Source organism: Chelonoidis abingdonii, chromosome 7, assembly GCF_003597395.2.
Source record: "Chelonoidis abingdonii isolate Lonesome George chromosome 7, CheloAbing_2.0, whole genome shotgun sequence".
Taxonomy (NCBI): domain Eukaryota; kingdom Metazoa; phylum Chordata; order Testudines; family Testudinidae; genus Chelonoidis; species Chelonoidis abingdonii.
In genome coordinates this window covers 7,396,558-7,415,928 of record NC_133775.1, presented here as the reverse complement: position 1 = coordinate 7,415,928, position 19,371 = coordinate 7,396,558, and the positions used below count along the sequence as shown (strand labels likewise).

The 19,371-nt window shown below is 40.4% G+C and overlaps 1 protein-coding gene across 2 annotated transcripts in view; it reads left to right on the top strand.

Annotated features, from left to right (window-relative positions):
- TRABD2B (TraB domain containing 2B) overlaps window positions 1-19,371 on the top strand; it is a 447,226-nt gene that overhangs the window by 414,998 nt on the left and 12,857 nt on the right. Inside the window, exon 6 of one of the 2 annotated variants that reach the window (XM_032805059.2) lies at window positions 7,461-7,730. The exons of the other annotated variant lie outside the window; for it this stretch is intronic. Coding sequence (XP_032660950.1) covers window positions 7,461-7,730 — 270 coding nt within the window. The remainder of the gene's footprint in view (window positions 1-7,460; window positions 7,731-19,371) is intronic. 2 annotated transcript variants of the gene reach the window in all.

Genomic DNA, 19,371 nt, shown 5'->3' with positions numbered 1-19,371 from the left:
GGAGGTGAGCAAATCTGCCAATAAGCGCAGGACCCACCAAAGTAGAGGAGGAACTTTGTCACACCATCTGCTTGGCCTGATGCTTCTTTAACAACAGTTGTCAGCTAATGTTTAATCACTGAATCTTTATGGTGAACATAGAGCACAGCAGGAGAAAAAATTGGGAAAATCCCAATGCTTCTGTGGCATGCAGGCAGAAGATGAAGGACGTGTAAGTGAGCAAAGACTTGTTGACTTGACAAACACTCCCAAACTCGAATTTATGAGAATCCAGATACAATAAAATAATATTAGTTAGAATTTGGCTGTACACTGTGCGTAGCAATGGAATTATGGCATGGAGACGAAACTGCCACATCACACATTCCTTGCTTTTACCACAGCTTCCCTATTGAGGAAATGAAATCTTTCATCTTGTCGGTTAATCTATAAAATAAAGAAACAGGGAGGAAAATCACTAGACTTGGAAGGACTAGGGAGAATATGGCAGCTTTGCAAGTCAGGAGTTTCCTTCACCCAAACTAAAAAGAAGAGATGCATAGAGCAAATTGGCAAGCTGTGTTTTAAAAGGTTCTCTGTGCATCTTAGGGACTATAAATACTTCAGTAAAATAAGGGAAAACTGGTCTTGGGTTTTGGTTGTGTTGAAGCTTAAGTGTGTTTATGTCCAGAACAATGTGTAAAAGTGTTGAACATACCTGCTTCCTTTCATAAATTAATAGCAATTGCACTGACATAGGCTGGGGTTAATTTTGCTGTCTGCGTCTCTGAGTCATATTTTCTCACTTACACACAAAACCAGAACAAAAATCCTGGCTCCATTGAAATCAATGGAGGTTTTGCCATTGTCTTTAACAGTGCTAGGATTTCACCTGTGGTTTCTATTACTGTTAACCCTGAGGAATCCAAAGCAGCACTGGGAAAGTGAGTGGTAGTCTACTCTGTCCTGATGTTTCCTCAACACAACTGTCATCTAATTTCTAACTGCAGAATCTTTTCCGGTGGCGGCAATGTGGCAGGCAGAAAGAACCCAACTGGATTTTCAGGCCTTGGATTGGGTTTGTTGCACCAGCAGTTAGAAAAGAAGCGAAGCAAACAAATTAGATCTCGAACAATTGAGAGAGGTTATATATGGAACCTCAGGATGTTACTTTTACAGACCCACTTTTCTGTCGACAGCTGCACTAGGTGTTTAGTACGGCCTGAGGATGATTTAAAACTCAAAAGTGAAAAGCTACAAGCAAAGAGCCCAGAGAATAGGAGCGAGAACTCAGGCAGCAGAGCAATGAAGCAGATTAATTTCAACCTGAAATATCAGCATGGCCATTTTTGATCAACCCTTGTACAAAATTGAGAGCAGTAAAGCTACCAGGAGCAAAATGTGACACTGGGACCTCTTGTCTGGACCAAGAGTTCTACAGAACTAAAAAGATTAATTCTTCCCAGAAGAATCAAGCCCAGAAGAATCAATGTTTCTTATATCCTGGGAGCTAAACTACAAAGACAATATAATCATAGGCTTCTACCTTCTATCACCTTGATTTCATGATTCCTCAGGCCTTGGTTTACAGAATCATTGTGTAAGGTCCGGAGGTCATGCTCTTGGTGTGGGAAACTCATCCAAGGTCCAAGAAGATCTTTGAGTTTCAATTTTCAGGATTTCCTGCAGATCATCCCACAGGAAGAGGCAGATTTGGGAAAGGTGGGCCCTTCAAACCTGGAGGTGTGTCAAGATCCTCATGGAAATCCCATGAGACACGTACGGAGCATTTGTGTGTAGGTGTGGAATTTTCTGACTGTTCTTAGGGAAAATACCTCATGGTCTCAGAAAATCAAAACTTATCCTTGTTTTCTTCTCTATCTCTAAAAAGAACCTTGAAAAATTGCCTGGTTAATAATGACGAAAGAAAGAAAATAAAAATCTACACGTCGAGTTACCTACTACATATATGGCTCTGCTAGTGCAAGTGAACGAAGCTAAGAATGGAGAGAAATCAGAGTAAAAGGAAAAGAACCAGTCCAACAATCAATGAATCTAATGGCAGACTCATTCCACTTGTAATCTAAATGCAGCCCAGTTCTTTTTAAAAATAAATTGTTTATAAAATCAGCAAATAAAGAAAAGTGCAAACCCTTCATGTAGGGCCAAAGCCTTTTGAAATCAGCAGGAAGACTCTCATTGATTGACATGAGGGGGTACCATGATTTGACAAAATAGCTTACAAATGTTCATATTATATAGTTGGATTAATTTTTCATATTCTGTTAGACTACATTTTTTGTTTACATTTCTGGTTAAATATGTTTGGGATAATAACCAGATTTGGAAAAAAAACATGATCTCTAGAATTTATTAAATCAATTTCAAAATATTTTCACTCTTATGCTATTAAAACTTGCTGAACTAGCTCTTTGTTATTCTTGTTGTATCCAATTTTTAGGGATTTTATTTATTATTTTATTTTTGCTTGAATGGTCTCCTGATTATATTTCCATTTCTAAGTGAGAGCCATGACAAATAATTGAGTTTATGGCCATTTTTCCTGGAGATATATTTCCACCTCAGATTCACAGTATTTTATTTTCTAACATTGTCATTCCTGGGGGCCATTTTCCAGTGGTATTTGAAGGGTCATATGTCACAGATCTAACTGTGCAAAGCAGACACAGATCTACTAGGTCTTAGTGAGATGATTACTGATCCAAAAGTAATTTAACAAATATCAACCAAATGTAATATACAGCTCTCACACCTCAGCTGGTCCCAATGCACCAGACACTAAAAATGAGAGTGGTTAGATTTATGACCTTCTTTAGGTTACAAAATTTTGTAATTGCTCAACTATTTATTTATCCTCTTGCTGAAGAATGTTCCAAAATATCGAGTTTACAACCCATGGGTTGTGTGTAACAGTGGTGGAAGGAATTACGACTGAGAGTTTCAAAGCTACCAATGAGATTTGGTTGCCCCATTAATTTTAACAGGGATAGGTCATCCAACTCTCTGAAAAGGGTTTCCAGAATTTCAGCCTGCAAAGTTTCCTCTCTGTCAGCTCCAATCTTCTAGGAATTCAGAACATTATGAGCTCTTGACACAAGGGAAAAGGTGATTATCTAGAAATGCTGGGTTCTGATGTCTCAGTGCACCTTTGAGAAACCATTCAGATTCCAAGGTGCAAATGGACCATTGTGATCATCTAGTTTGACCTCCTGCATAACACAGGCCAGAGAACTTCCCCAACCATGAGCTGCACTTCCAAATCTTCTTCTTTGAGAAATGAGCATATATGGTAGTTTGTTTGGTGTGTACTGGCCAAGTGTCACATTAAGAGATTATTGTGGTGACCTTTTTGCAGATTGTTAAGAATACTGGAAACATTTTGGGAGATGTGGAAATAACAATGGAAAAGTTCCACAAAAATGTCATTTAACTCAGCTATGGGGCAAAGCTCAGTTTTAATGTATATGCATACGCTATCTCTCTTAGGTGCTTAGTTACATGGCTCCTCACAACATTTAATGTATTCATCCTCACAACAGCCATGGGAGGTAGAGCAGTGCTATTATCCCCATTTCACAGATGGGGACCTGAGGCACAAGAGAGACCACAATCCCACAGGAGGTCTGTTGTGCAGCATGAAACTGAATCCAGGTCTCTCTAATCTTAGACTAGTGCCCTCACCACTATATCTGACAACCTCAGACCTCGTTAGGTACATTTGCATCACTTCTTGTCATCCTGCCTTCACCCTGCTTGAGTCCATCTTCTCTGTCTAGCCCGTTGCATCACATGTATTTCTGTGGCATCTTCTTAATATAAGGGCTTACTATGCTTAGTGACTATATAGAAACACTGGTATGTTACTATTTTATTCCTGTTACTATCACAGTAAGATGAGCATAAATACTCAAAAGTGGCACATTGAGGATTTAGGGACTGATCCGTAGCCTATTAGAGAGAAAAGGTCAGAACAACTTTGTAACTCTTCTCAGTCTGCTTTGGAGCAATTTTGTATCTTTTGTGAACTTTGTCAGCTCCCAGTTCACCCCTTTTTCCAGATCATTTATGAATATGTTAAACAGCAGTGGTCAGTCCCAGTAGAGATCCTTGGGGGATACCACTATTTACCTTTCTCCATTGTAAAGACTGACCATTTTTTCCTCTCCTTGGTTTCCTATCTTTTAACCAGTTACTGATCCACGAGAGGAACTTCCCTCTTATCCCATGACTGCTTACTTTGCTTACGAGCCTTTGTCGAAAGTCCAAGTTCACAGAATCAACTGCTTGTCCACATGCTTGTTGACATCCTCAAAAAACTCTTATGATTTCCCTTTACAAAAATTGTGTTGACTCTTCCCCAACATATTGTGTTAATCTATATGTCTGATAATTCTGTTCTTTACTATAGTTTAAACCAGTTTGCTTGATAATGAATTTTGGCTTATTATGGATCACCTCTGGAATCTTTTTTTAAAAATGGAGTTATATTAGCTATTCTCCCATCATGCAGTACAGAGGCTGGTTTAAGTGATGGGTTATATATCATATTTAGTAGTTCTGCCATTTCATATTTGAAATATTGTTAGACACATTACTTCCTACTCTTCTGGGGATAGCTTTGCTTTAACAATGAGTAGAGGGATCCCTATCTAGCTCTTACAACCTTGCATGAGTTTGGGGAACTTAAGAAATGTTTTTGAAGAGCTTTGAGATTCTTCAGTGAAAAACCCCACAGAAATGCAAAATATTGTTACGAATGTTCTCAACATGAGTCATGCAGCAGAATCTCATTGGGACAAGTTCTGATGCCCTTATACTAAGTAATACTTTACTCCATGGAGTAAAGTGCTACTCAGTGTGACTAAAGGTGTCAGAATTTGGTTCACTGAAATCTTGAAATTACATGAAATATCAGATCTTTTTAGAATTCAAAACAAGCCTAGAGAATTTAGTGAGAGCAGCCTCTTTGTTGGGTGTAGAAGCATTATTGAGCTTTGAAGAGTCTTGTTATTGTTGCCATTGAATGACAAAAAGTTACGGTGCCTTTATTAATAAGTTTTCTGTAAGCAACAATGAATGCCTAGTAGCAGTGAGGATCCAGATGAGTGACATTGGAAAGACTTTTAGGGGCAATGTGAGATAGTGGAAAGTGACATTGACTGTTCTGAGAGCTGTCTTAACAGATTTAAGAACAAATTAGCTACTAATAGTAGTAGATAGGAATCTTTTTTGGACTAGAACAAAATGTTCCATAATGAAACATGTGGTTTCACTTTGAAGCACATTCTGTAAATTGTCACCAGTGAAGCTAAGAATTTTTTGTTACTCACTGGTTTCACTCAGGAGGCAAAACTTTTAACCGGGCTTTAACTGTTTCTGTGAGAAAAGGCATAGCTTTGGTGTAATATGAATAGTTTTGCAGGCCACATTGATTATGCATTTTGTACCACTTTTTTCTAGCTGTACCCCTTTAGACCACTCTTGCAGTAGGTGAAGATTCGATCTCGCCCCAATTGAACCTTCACTCAAATCTAACGTGAGCTTTTGTTTAAGTTAGGAAGAGTTTCCCTTTGATTTTGTATTCTTTTTGTGCCTTTGTTTTGAGTGCCTTATCATTCCTATGAGAGACAGACTGTTGTATTCTGTTTCTAACCTGACCATGAGCAAGACTTATTGAAATTCTAGCAAAACACAAAATAAAAACACACACAACAACAACCCACATTTCTCAGAGCAGTTCTAGCCAAAGTGTACATATGCAAGAGGTGGAAGTAGTTCAGATGGCAGTGGTGAAGGGATTCAGTTGACCTCAGTTCAAATCCCAGCACTAGGATAGACTTCTTGGGCAAGTCTCCTAACCTCTCTATGCTGTATGCATAAAATGGGGATAATAATACTTGAACCTGGGTCTTCCACATCCCAGCTTATAGTCCTAACTACTGGATCATCCTTGCTCAAACATAATAAGGTTCCCCCATTGCTAACCCAAATTTGGCTGCCCAAATATAATTACCGTAACGGTCAAGAAAATGATTGTTTGCTACAAAATGTGTTTTCTTCTAAAAGTGAGAGAAAGAAAGAAAGGAAATATCTTTCCGCCCTATATACAGCTTGACCTCAACAAAGGTAACTTCTTGTTAACAATAATGTGATTTCCCTCCATAAGAACTTATTTGTGCCATATAAGCCACAGACCACAGTAGGAGGTGATGCAAAATCTCACTACCTCAGTAGGAGGACCAGTGCATGGGGGGAGTGTGTAAGGTACAAGAAGAGGTGGAGTTATACTCCCGTTGCTTCCCTCCTCTCTTTAGTTCATATTGTTCAAAGATTCATAGATTCCCAGGCCAGAAGGGACCATTGTGATCATCTAGTCTGACCTCCTGTATACCACAGGCCACAGAACTTCCCCCAGATAATTCCTAGAGCAGATATTCTAGGAAAACATCCAATCTTGATTTTAAAATTGTCAGTGAGGGAGAATCCATCACAGTTTTTGGTAAGTTGTTCCAATGGTTAATTACTCTCACTGATAAAAATGTTCACATTATTTCCAGTCTGAATTTAGGGTTCAAAAAAGAACTAGATAAATTCATAGAGGGCTGGTCCATCAATGGCTGTCCCTAGCCTTGGTTTACCAGAAGCTGGGAATGAGGAATAGGGGATGGATCACTTGATGATTCCCTGTTCTGTTCATTCCCTCTGGGGCATCTGGCATTGGCCGCTATCAGAAGACAGGATACTGGGTTAGATGGACCTTCGGTCTGAACCAGTATGGCCGTTCTTATGGTCTTATGTCTAGCTTCAACTTCCAGTCATTGGGTCATGCGATACCTTTTTCTGCTAAATTGAAGAGCTTATTATTTAAATGTATCTTACGTCATCAGGCACGGGAAATACCACAGTTTACCACAGGTAAAAGCTACACCTGACAAGAAAAAGGTTTTCCCATCCCTTGAACATTTTTTTATTTCAGTTTTTATCCTGTCTCAAACAAGAATGAAAAGTCAAAATGTTGACTTTTTCTGTAAAATGAAAACCTGGGAGGGAGGGGGAAAGTTAATCATTTCAAAATCTTTTTGTTTTGATTTTGACCTTTTTAATTTAATTTTGTATTCTAATTGCCTTTAAGTTTTTTAACCAAAAAGATGTTTGGAGCCAGAAATCTTTCCTTTCTAAAATATTGAAATGAAATGCTCTGACGATTTCAAAATTTCTTTCCAAAAATTCTTCAAGTTGAAAAATGTGTCGAAACTGACACTTTCCCATGAAAAGTTTCTGTTTTGACAAATTGATGTTTTCTGAGGGGAAAAAGCATTTCATTAAAAAATTCCCAACCTGCTGTAGGAAAAGTCCTTCACCACCTCATGTACCTTCACAGTGGCTGGTATAGTTCTTTCTATCAGACTTTTGTTAGACTGGTTACCCATTCACATATTACATTTATATGTGTTTTGCAGCTCAAGGACAAAGAACACAAGCCCTTCTTCAGGGGGGTCCTCAGGAACAGCTGCATCTGCTGTCCATATTTTTGAGCATGTACCAGTGTCTTCTCCCTCTTCGATGCCTCTTCAGTCAGATGAAGAGGACAACCTTCCACCTCACCTCCTGCTACCAGATAGCATCAGCCAGCTGGAAGAGTTTGGCCGTCAGAAGAAATGGAATAAGAAGCAGCACAAACACCATCGCCAAAGGCAGTTCAATGACCTGTGGGTTCGAATAGAAGACAGGTGAGTGATTGTTATTACTCCAGCATCTTGTTCCTCCTCATTGTCTCATGACTTAACTGTTGACTCCCACTGATTGGCTGAGGTAACAAACCATGAGTCATGAGGGGACTCTGAGGGTAAGGAGTGGGGGCTGGGATTTGTGATGATATATTTCAGGCATAGAGGGGGGAATATGGGAGTTGGAATGAAGGCTAAGCTGTTATAGATACATTGGATCAAAACTGGAAAAAAAAGAGAGAGGTTGGCATGATGAGGTTTAAAATACAGGTTTATACAGGCCAGTTAACACACCAAAGGAAATGAAACAAACATTTGGAACTGGCGACTTATCTTTCAATATAGACGTCCACCTTAGTAATATCTGATGGCCTGCCATCTAAAATTGATAGCAATAGCATGGAGTCTGTGGTACTTCTCCTGTGCTGGGGTGAAAACTGTGCTTGGGGTATATCTCTTTATTTGTGTATTTTGTAGGTTTTTTCAAACTATCTTATGTTGTGATTGGTTGAATTACTGATGATACAGGTTTTATTTCCTATTTCGGGTGGGTGTATGGAGAGGTGAGGGTGTCACTGTTCTGAATGTGACCTGTGCTGTGGCGGAAAGGCTCTTTGGAAGAGGGAGGTTTTGCAGTGTCTCTTAAAGATGGTCAGAGTCTAGATTTTCCTGATCTCATCTGGAAGTTTGTTCCACAGATGGAGCCACTTTGACCCCAGCTCTCATGTACTCAGTCCTGGCTTTTGTGATCTGAGTTATCCCAGAGGAGGGCAACCTCTTTGTTTTACATTTGAAGGGTACCAAGTCCTCCAGTGTCCTGGCATTCCATAGGACCACCTCTCCCAGCTCAACATCATGTGGGACAAAAAGGTGTGTTAAAGGCTCAGATCTGGTTGGAGCATGGGTATTAGCCACATTTCCTGAATTATCTATAAATTCAGGCTAACGGGCCAGGACACCTGCTATGCTATGTAGCTATGAGTTCAAACTGCTGGATGGAATTGGCTGTTCATTTTTTTTTTATTTATAACAAGTATTGCTTCCAAAAATGGTTTTGAAAAGGATGGTTCCCCAGCTTAGTGTTGCAATGATGCTTTTTACTACCCCTACAGGATCTCATCTGAATCTGAACCTTTTATTCCTTTCCATTCAGTGAGGACTGAGGAGATTGTAAAATGTCAGTTTTCTGGCTCACGGAGCCTATGATGAACAAGACTTTGCATAACATTTGCTTTGTGGCACTGTTTCTAAGGAGGCATATGTGGAGTTGGGTGGGAGACCAAAGACCTAAAATGGAGAAGGGGAGAAAAATCTGCTGTAGTGCTTTCAGATGTTTTTGGTGCTGTTACAATTCTAAAGCGACTTCCGTTTAAAAAAAAAATTACAAACTGTTAATCCAAAATCAGAGGCTCATGGGAAGCTTTGGTTTCCCAATAAAATGGATGTGGTATTGAAATTTACAAAACAGCTGCTGCATATTGTGCTTTTGGCAGTTCTGTTTCATCAGCATCAACTGCACGTTGGGGCTAGTGCTATGCATTGTACAGGGTGTTATTTTTTAAATGGTTCCATTCCCATTGGCCATAGTAGAACATAAGACTGTAAGTTATTGGAGTCTGGAGTATGATTATTCCCTGAACGGGTGCAATAGAATAATTCTGAGGCCAACCTGACTCCTTAACTGAAGATAAATTAAATGGGCTAGATCCCCATCTGAGCTATGCTGATTTTACACCATCCTCGGCTCTGGCCCAGTATACCAAGAATGTTCTTCCAGTTCATGGCTGTTTCCTAGCTTCCCTATTATCAGGTTAAGTTATACACTGGAAACTTGGCAAGAGGAAAAGGTGCAGAAACCTGGGATAAGTTGGGGCGGGAAGGGGAACCTGTGTCATTTTTATTTCAGATGAAAACCATGTAAAACTCAGTCCGTTTCCATCCAAAGCCTTCAAACTTCAATATTTTCAGTTGAGTTTCAAAGCCAAATGTGTGAGTGGGGGAGCACTCATGCAAATTTAAACCAGATTAAAAGTTCTTGTTTGAACCCTGCTGAACTATGAAATCACTATGTTTGAGCTCTTTTCCAAAGCTTTATTGACCATGGATTAGAGGACTTTATGAGCCATGAATTTTCAGAGCTTTTATGGACTGTGGATTAATAAGTCCATCTCCTACATGTCCATGGAAATCTTAGGGTGTTTTTTTAAGCTTCCAATACAGAAACAAAGGAAATGAACAAATGAGAACAATGTTAAAGGAACATCAAAGGTCTGAATTCAACCTATAAAAGCCAGGAAATCCATAATTAATGGTTCCACTAAGGCCTTAACTTCTACAGTATTTCTAGTCTGCTCTGGGGCTCTAGCCACCATCTGAAATAGTGTAATAAAGTTGAGTCATCATTTAATGTCATACATTATTATTATTTATTTTAGAGATTGTCTCTCTCCTTTTGTTCTATCCTGAGAGCTGGGACCAGCTGTCACAGACAAACTGATATTCTCTAGCTTTGTATAACATCAGGGTGCTCTGGCAGAAGGTTTCTAGATCTGGAATTCACCTACCTTTGCTTCTCTGACAAAGCCAAGATTTGTTACAAAGCCAAACTATTTCATATGTGGGGGTTGAAAAATATAATTTTATTTCCATCAAAAAAATTTTAAATGTAACAATTTCATTCCAAAATTTGTCATGGCTAATTTTGATTATTTTTTAAACAAAAAAACCTTAAACAAAATTAAAATTTCCCTTTCTAATGGCAATACTGGTTGTCAAAAATGAAATGGAAATTGTAATGGTTTCCTTTCAATTTTCAGAAATCTTCATTTTGTTTTAAATTTGTTTCTTTGCATGAAACATTTTGATTTCCACAAAACTACATTTTTGATGAAACAATGTTGAGCAGTTCAGCTACCTTAGCAGGGATGGGGAGCGGGGAAAGGGGGAAGTTTCGGAGTGGTGGGGGCATGGATGGACTGCACTGAATGGGTCACAGCTTCAGTAGGATGGGGAGAGTTTTATTGTTTCCATTGACACTGTCAACTTAGTTTCCTCTTCTAATATAGATAGCTAATTACTGATTATATGTTTAGGGCAATAAATTGAAAGAATAAATAAATGTACATGGCACTATAGTGTAGGCGTTTGAATGACAAACAGACCAGGTCCTTGCCCTTAAGGCTTTAGACTCTAAAACCATAAGCAAAAAATACTACAAGACAGTAGAGACTATATACACCGTTGGTTGTTGACATTGTCATTTGAGCACTTTATAGAATAGAAGTTCTTTAGAAGTTCCTTACAGGTAAAGAGGCAGGGAGGTTGGTGAATGGCGGACTATTTCAGGTGCTGAGATAATTTGGAGGAAGGCAGAGAGTCTAGAGGAAGTGAAAGGGACAAATGAGATGGCGAGAAGGAAGGACTGGGCAAATCAGTGATTAACAGCCTCACTGAGCCTTGAGCAAGAGATGGTAATGGAATGGAGTTGTGGAGTGCATTGAAGGTGAGTAGAAAATTTTAAGAAGCGAGGAGGAGACTTGGTCAGAGAAGAAGGAAAGGACTAAGTGTTTCTAATGTAGCCATGGAACTGCAGGTCTGTTATTGGCTGAAAATGAAATAAAATCCCACTGTAAATTGGAATGGCATTTCCTTGATAGCTCATTGGTGAATGTTCAACCCCAGATGAATGCAGTAACATTACAAACATCCATTTCCTTTCGAAGTGACAGCTATTTCAGCCTAAAAACTCTAAGCCAGTGATGAATGAAGAGTGACAATGTGCAATAAACTATCCTAATCGTGCCCACATATAGTGAACTTTATCAGTTGGGCTGGAATTTAAGCCAGTTAGTCTGTTATCCTTTCCTTCAAGACAATGTAGTGATGGAAAACAGAAAGCTGTCAATTTGTACAAACTTTTAATTCTGCTTAACTGCATCTGAAAGGTAAATTTCAGTAAATGAATCCAAATTGTTTCCTTTTCACAACACACAGTGCTGAAATATAGTACTTAGTTTCATTAAAGAGAAGGTTGCTTTTCTTTTTAGGAGACCAAGACACTTTTGAAGTCTAACAGGTAAATTGTGGTCAGATGACTTTCTTCCATATGGTGGCTTTGAGACTGAAATTTCCATCATTGGGGTTTTGTTTGTTTAAAATATTCCGTCAGTCTCTCTGTTTAGTGTAGTGAATGCTAAAGGGACGCATAGCCACTGATGGACACTGTGGACTTGATTCTCTGTTCCAGCCAATCTGTGCTCAACACAGGAAATGGAGAGGGGGTAATGGTGGCTTTATGGTTTGTGTTTCCCCTCTTGTCAGATTGGCTGGAGCCCTGTCTAGACCCCAGCATTAGTTAGAGAGTAGCCTTGGGACTTCTCTAACTTGTGATCAGTTACCTGTGACTCCAATGAGTTGTTCCAGCAGCCAGGAACAGAGAGGCTTGAGCCAGGCCTGTTAGGTACCCAACACACAGGCAGTCAGGACAAGGGTCAGAGCAGGGACAAACTTGAGGCAAGGAGTAGCAGAGGAGTGCGTAGTCAGGTTCCAGGCCAGGGCCGATACCAAGGGTTAGATTTCAGGATGTGAGTCACAAGGTGAAGTACAAATCAAGCCGAGGCCAAAGCCAGGAGGTCAGGAGCAAGGAATAGTTGTGGCAGCTACAGGGAATCCACACTGTTGCCTAGACACTTCCTGGAATACCCCGTAGGTTTATATAGGGTAGGGAGCCAATCAGGAGCCATGGGGCTGGTGTCTGTCAGAGATCTTTGAGGCGGGGCTTCCTCCGGTCTGTGTCCACAGCGAGTCATAAGCAGTGGATCGGAAGCTGGTTACAGAATGAAGATGCCAGCTTCTGGGTGCTAGACCCACAAAGCCCTACGATGTCTGCCTTTCCAGTCCATGCCTCCTTCAGGCTCTCTACACTAAGGAACTGCAAGATGGGGGTATAGAGCTGCTACCCTGACCCTACACCACCTGGAAATTCCCCCTCTGCTCAGGCCATGTCACCTCCAGAGCATCATAAAGGGGCAACAAAACTATCTGATCCTCTATCTCACTGCAGTATGTAACCTAAGTAAGTTACTGCAACTTGTGTCCACTTCCTGACTAAATATTAAATACTTCCCCGTCCACTATTTCCTTCTTCCTTCTCCCCAGATATTTTTTTCTTTTCAGATAACTTTGTGATATCACCGTGATGCATCCATGAGAGCCCTCAAACAAGAAGGGATATTGGCTTGATTTCCTTCTGACTTGTTAGATAACAAGCTTTAATTATTGCTTTTCAACAAATATTCAAGTTTCTACAAAATGCAGCCAGTTATTAACCAGTTCAGCGTAAACATCAGTTTCCAAATGTCCCCTGAGTGACTTGGAGATTCTTACATTTGTTCTTAAGGAGTTCTTTTTTTTAATGAAATGAAATATGAAGTTCCTGGCCAAATCTTGTTTGTTGTTCTCTCGTGAGTAGTCCCATTGAAATAGTTATGTGGGATTTTGATTGGATGGTATTGCTTTCTTGATTTAAAAGTAAGGAAGTGAGACTTTAAGCATGTGCATACCTCCACTGCACATAGTCCCAAGCGCACATGTGCTTAAAGATGTGTCTGTGCTTTATTGGATCAAGCCCTGATTTAGCTTTGGAAAACACAGACTGCTAGGAATCATGTTTACTCTGAGTGGTCCCACCAGCTTCATCAGGATGACTTGCAATTAGATCTGGTCGGGAATTTTTCAGTGAATTGTTTTATTGTTGAAAAATGCTGATTGGTCTAAACTGAAATTGACGAAACAGAATCAGGTTTGATGAAATGCCCAAGTCAAGGGAAAAACAACGTCAAGGAAAACAGTTTCAGAACTTTTTAAATGAAAAATGTTTCTTTTCCAGTTCAAAATGACTTTTGGATTAGAAATTTAAGGTAATGAGACTGAAAAAGGATAAAACTAAAGAAACAAAAAGAAAGAACTGAATAATCAGAAAGTTGAAGGCCAGAAGGGATCACCAGAGCATGTAGTCTGACCTCCACCACCCGCACACTAAACCCAACAACCAAAATTAGACCAAAGTATTACAGTCCAGAGGAGACTACATGATCAAGTGTCACAAGCAGAGAATAGGAGAGACTGATATATACCACTGTGACTGAATTGATTGAGTGAGATATACCTAGATGACCTTGGCAAGTGATCCATACCCCACATTGCAGGAGAAGGTGAAAAACCTGCAGAGTCACTGCCAGTTTGACCTGGCGGAAAAAAAATTCCTGACTCCACATATGGCAGTCAATTAGACTGTGAGCATGTGAGCAAGAAACGGCCAGTCAAGCACCCAAGAGAGAGAATACTCTGTGCCATCTCAGAACACTGGCCATCCCCATCCCATCTCCCATCTCCCCCATGGCCATTCCTGAAGCTGCTCATGTAAGAGACCAAAAGGAGAGAGAGAGAGAGAATACTTGGAGGGGATCCCTTCCTGACCCTTGCAGGAGACTGGCTGAAGCCCTGAATCATGAGATTTTTAGATACATAAGACATAAACTAGAAGGAACACCCAGGGATGCTCTCTCCCATCACAAACAACCCTGTCATACAATGCCACTCATAAATTTGTCCCGCTCTCAAAACTAATTAACTTGCTTGCCCCCACAACTTCTGTTGGACAAGGAAAAAAATGTTTTGAAATTATCTAAACAAAACATTTCCATTGATCCAAACTAAAAAAAAATAATCAGTTTTTCAGTTCATGAATAAGGCTAAGATTTAGTCACGGGTATTTTTAGTAAAAGTCATGGACAGGTCACAGGCAGTAAACAAAAATTCATGGCCCACGGCCTGTCCATGACTTGTACTATATACGCCTGACTAAATCTTGGGTTCTCTGTGGGTGGAGCTCTGGAGATGCTATGGGTACTCTGGAGGGGGGGCTCTAGAGCGCCACAAGTGCTTTGGGGCAGGAGGTGGCCCGGGGGCACTACGGGTGCTGGGGGCGGGGGTAGCCCGGGATCACTGCTGGTGCTGGGGGTGGTGGTGGCCTGCGGCACAGGATCACCACTAGTGCTCCAGGGGGCGGGGGTGGCAGTGTGTGACCCAGGACCATTGTCGCTGCTGATGGGGATGGCAGCACACCTTCCAGGACCATCATTGGTGCTCCGGGGGGGGGGGCGGGTGGAATGGCAGAACGTGGCCCAGGACCATCACTGCTACTGCGGAGGGCGGGCACGTGGTGGCCTGAGACTGCTCCAGCAGCAGCCAGTGTGGCTGACCTGGAGGCTACCCAAAGTGCTTAGGCAGCTCTGGTATTAGTCGAACCTGCTGCTGCAGAAGACATGGAGGTCCCAGAAAGTCACAGAATCTGTGACCTCCACGACAGACTCGCAGGCTTATTCATGAATCATTTTCAGCTTTTCACTTTTTGTCCTGAGTCAAGAAGGGAAAACAAATTTGAACTCTCAAAAATATTGATGGAACAGGAAAATCTTTTCCCGCTTTGCTCTACTCACCATAGTGATATTATCCTGCAGCTTCTGAGTCACACAGCAGACAGCAAACCCTTTAATGGCCCTTTAATGTTTGTTAGTCACTTGAGTTTTTCAGGTGAAAGGTGTTATGTAAAAGCATTCGTTTTTATTAGTTATTATCTTTTATTTATCAATCAGAATATAATCCCCAATCAGGATCAGGAATCAATCATCTATTATTTTTTATGAGAAACTCATTAGTCATATGTACCAGGTTCCTTTGTAGATACAGTAATTCATAATTATACTTGATAATATCAAAATATTTGTACTTTGAAAATGTCTGGGGGGATTTTCCAAAGCATTGGTGGTAAAACTCTGTTGAAGTTGGTGGTAAAACTCCTTTACTTCAGTGGCAGTACTGTTAGGCCAACAGTGAGTATGTTTGAAAATCCCTCTTGTATTCTGTGTTTATGGCCATATCCCAAATGTTCAAAGAGTTGTGAACTTTGCTTAATTTTTTTTTAAATAGTTAATGTGGGTTCTTTCATTGCCCTTCTGGTTTCTGAGCCATCAGGGTGCATTTTGGCCACATTTTCAAGCTGGTCTCGGCAACTATGGAAACTTACTTTATTTAAATGAAATCTGAGATGAAAGATGGTCCATTGGTCATGGCAGCAGACCTGTGTTCAATTCCCTGTTCTGCTGCAGACTTCTTGCATGACCTGCATGTGTCACTTAGTTTCCCAGTTGCCTAGCTGCCAAACATGAGACTAGCACTGCGCTGCCTCAGAGGGGTGTTTTGTGGATAAATACATTAAAGACCATAAGGTGCCGAGCGACAGTAGTGAAGGCGCTGGGATGTAGGTTCTTCAGATAGATAAATTCTCATGTGATCACCAGACATCTAGGCACTGAGGCTTTACATCAAATATCAGGAGACTCACCCTAAAATCATATGAGTTGGCAGCCTTAATACAAGAGCCTTTTAACACAGATTAATAGAAATGTCAGGCTGGAAGGGGCCTCGAGAAGTCATTAAGTCCAGCCTCCTGTCATGAGGCAGAACCAAGTAAACCTAAACTATCTCTGGCAGGTGTTTGTCCAACTTGTTCTTAAAAACGTCCAGTGACGGCAATTCCAACCTCCCTCGGAAGCCTGTTCCACAGCTTAACTCCCCTTAGAGTTAAAATGTTTTTCCTACTATCTAACATAATCTCCCTTGCTCCAGATTAAGCCTGTTACTTCTTGTCCTTCCTTCGGTAGACAAAGCGAAAAGTGATCGCAGTCCTCTTTGTAACAGCACATTTGAAGACTGTTATCAAGTCCCTCAGTTGTCTTTTCTCAAGACTAAACATGCCCAGTTTTGTTAAACATTCCTCAGAGGTTAGGGGTTTTTTGTGCTCTCCTCTGGATTCTCTCCAATTTGTCCTCATCCTTTCCCAAAGCGTAGTGCCCAGAATTGAACACGATACTCCAGCTGAGATCTCCCCTGTGTCTAGTAGAGCAGGACAACGACCTGCCGTGTCTTGCATACAATACTTCTGTTAATACACCCCAGATTGACATTAGTCTTTTTCTCAGCTGCAGCACATTACTGATCATATTCAGACTGTGATCCACTATAACCCCGGAATCCTTTTCAGCAGTACTAGCCAGTTATTCCCTTTTGTGTAGCTGAGCGTTTGAGTTCCTTAAGTACTTTGCACTTGTCTTTACTGCATTTCACCATGTAGACTGTTGTCAGAGGAACACATTCTTGTCTCAATTACCAGGATGCAATCCCACTATTTATTATTATTATTATTATTATTTTATATATATCATCCTCAGAGTGCTTGGGAGCCCTAATCATGAATCTAGACCCCACAATGTGCTAGGTGCTGTACAAACAGAGAACAAAAAGACAGTCTATGCCACAGGGACAGTACCATTTAAGTATAAAATGAGACAAGTCAATGAAGTTGCACGGGCATAACTGAAAGCAGGATTGGGCCTAATATCTGTGCTTGATATTTACTACCCTGGTAAAAGAGTGATGGGTGTATAGAATCTTTGCAGAAGTTAAATAAAGGCATAACATAAATCAGTGCAATATGAATAAGAGGCATATCTTTTTACTGTAGCCTGTGATACGGTGTTGACATAGTTTCTTTCCTGGTTTTTATTAGTGCTTCTTGGATTAGCAGGTTGGTCAAAGTGCACACAGTGTATTAATTAAGACAGTAAAATGTGTGTTCAATTTAGAATTCTGTCATGCATCACAACAAGAAATGGAAAACTTTGACACTTGTCTTAAACTCTAGCATGATCACGCTAATACACCAAATTTGGCAGCCTGCTAGGGGTGATAACATCTTTCACCTTATAAAACTACAAAGTTCATTTGTTATTCTCCAGACGTATCTAAAGAGATGCACAGCCATGATTTCATATGATAAACAGGCTATAGGTCCAAAGCTACTTTTTGTTCATTCTGTTAGTTTCACTGGGCTTAAGTTTCCTAATGCTCTTGAGAAACTTACATTGCTGAAATGTGATCAAAGAAATACACCGAGCTATCAACTTTTTATTTTCCAAAATAATCTAAAGAAAACTCTCATTGTTTTTTATTTGTCATCATTTAAGAGATTTACATCACTTTGATAACCATGGAGTATATGGTGCAGTATCTACACTTAGAGACAAAGTTTCTTTCTTTCTGATAGTGCTCACATCTGCCCAAAGAATCAGAGGCATGACCTCATGTCCCCCACCCCACATCAACCAGTTGAGTGTTGCAGGTGAGGGAGGGACAGGCTGTATCGCCATTGGGCAGAGCTGTTCCTTGAAGCCATAATACAGTCCTAAGTAACTAGCCCAAGGTTACCAGGTGCATAAATCAGAGGCAGGAATAGAACCCAAAAGTTCCAACTCCCAGTCTCCCACTCTAACTACTAGATATCACTTATGTGTACAGTGGGCACTTATAAGAGACAATATCAAGCAGATTTCATAAAATGTACCTTCAATCAAAAAGGACATTTTATGGTTCTCCAGTAGGAAATAGGGCACGCTACAGAAGTACACATTTCCTAAAAAAAATAATTCTCCAAAAGTCCATGGATGATTTTGCTATTCATGACAGGTTTCAGAGTAGCAGCAGTGTCAGTGTGTATCTGAAAAAGAACAGGAGTACTTGTGGCACCTTAGAGACTAAAATGGAAGTAGCCATGCCAACTGTAAGAGGCTAATTAATCATCTTAAGTAATAAGTCTCTTACAGTTGGTATGGCTACTTCCACTTTTTCATGTTCTCTGTATGTATCTATATATCTTCTTACTGTGTTCCATTCCATGCATCTGATGAAGTGGGCTGTAGCCCACGAAAGCTTATGCTCAAATAAATTTGTTAGTCTCTAAGGTGCCAGGAGTACTTCTATTCTTTTAGCTATTGATGTTAGCACTCTAAAACGCTGCAACTTTTTATTTTATTTTGGTCAAGCACTCACAAATTGTGCTTTCAGATCTGTCTACAGAACTGTCAGTGACTTGACTGGCATTTCTGCAGGTCTCTCTGAGGGCAGAAATCAACCTACACGACTGTCTGGCTTTCAGGAGCATGAAGAAACAGGCAACACATTTTGTATTCTCTTCCCTACTTTCAGCAATAAAATACCTTAAGCAAAGCTTTTTTTTTTTTTTGCAAAATGAGGCAAATAAACATCTAGCATTGAACATTTGTATCTTGCTGGTAAAGGATTTTGAGCAGTCTCTGAATCTAAATTCTGCATTTGTTACTGGTTAAATATTTCCAGTTAGGTGAATGAGTGAAACTAATCAAGCTAGAGGCCAGATCTGCAAAGATTTTTGTACGTATAGTTACTCTCTACTCAGGAATCCAAGAACATTTTCCTTTCCTTCCTTCTTGGTGTGCTAATAGGAATGAAAATGCAGACACGCGATTTGGTATGGATCCTATACGGAAATAGCTCTTTCATTTCTGTTTTCTAGTACTTGCATGGCACCTAGTGTTTAATAAGGGAGGGATAGCTCATTGGTTTGAGCATTGGCTTGCTAAACCCAGGCCTGGAGGGGGCCACTTAAGGATCTGGAGCAAAATCTGTACTTGGTCCTTGGCAGGGGGCTGGAATCTGTGACCTTTCAGGGTCCCCTCCAGTCCTAGGAGGTAGGTTATTCTCCATTAAT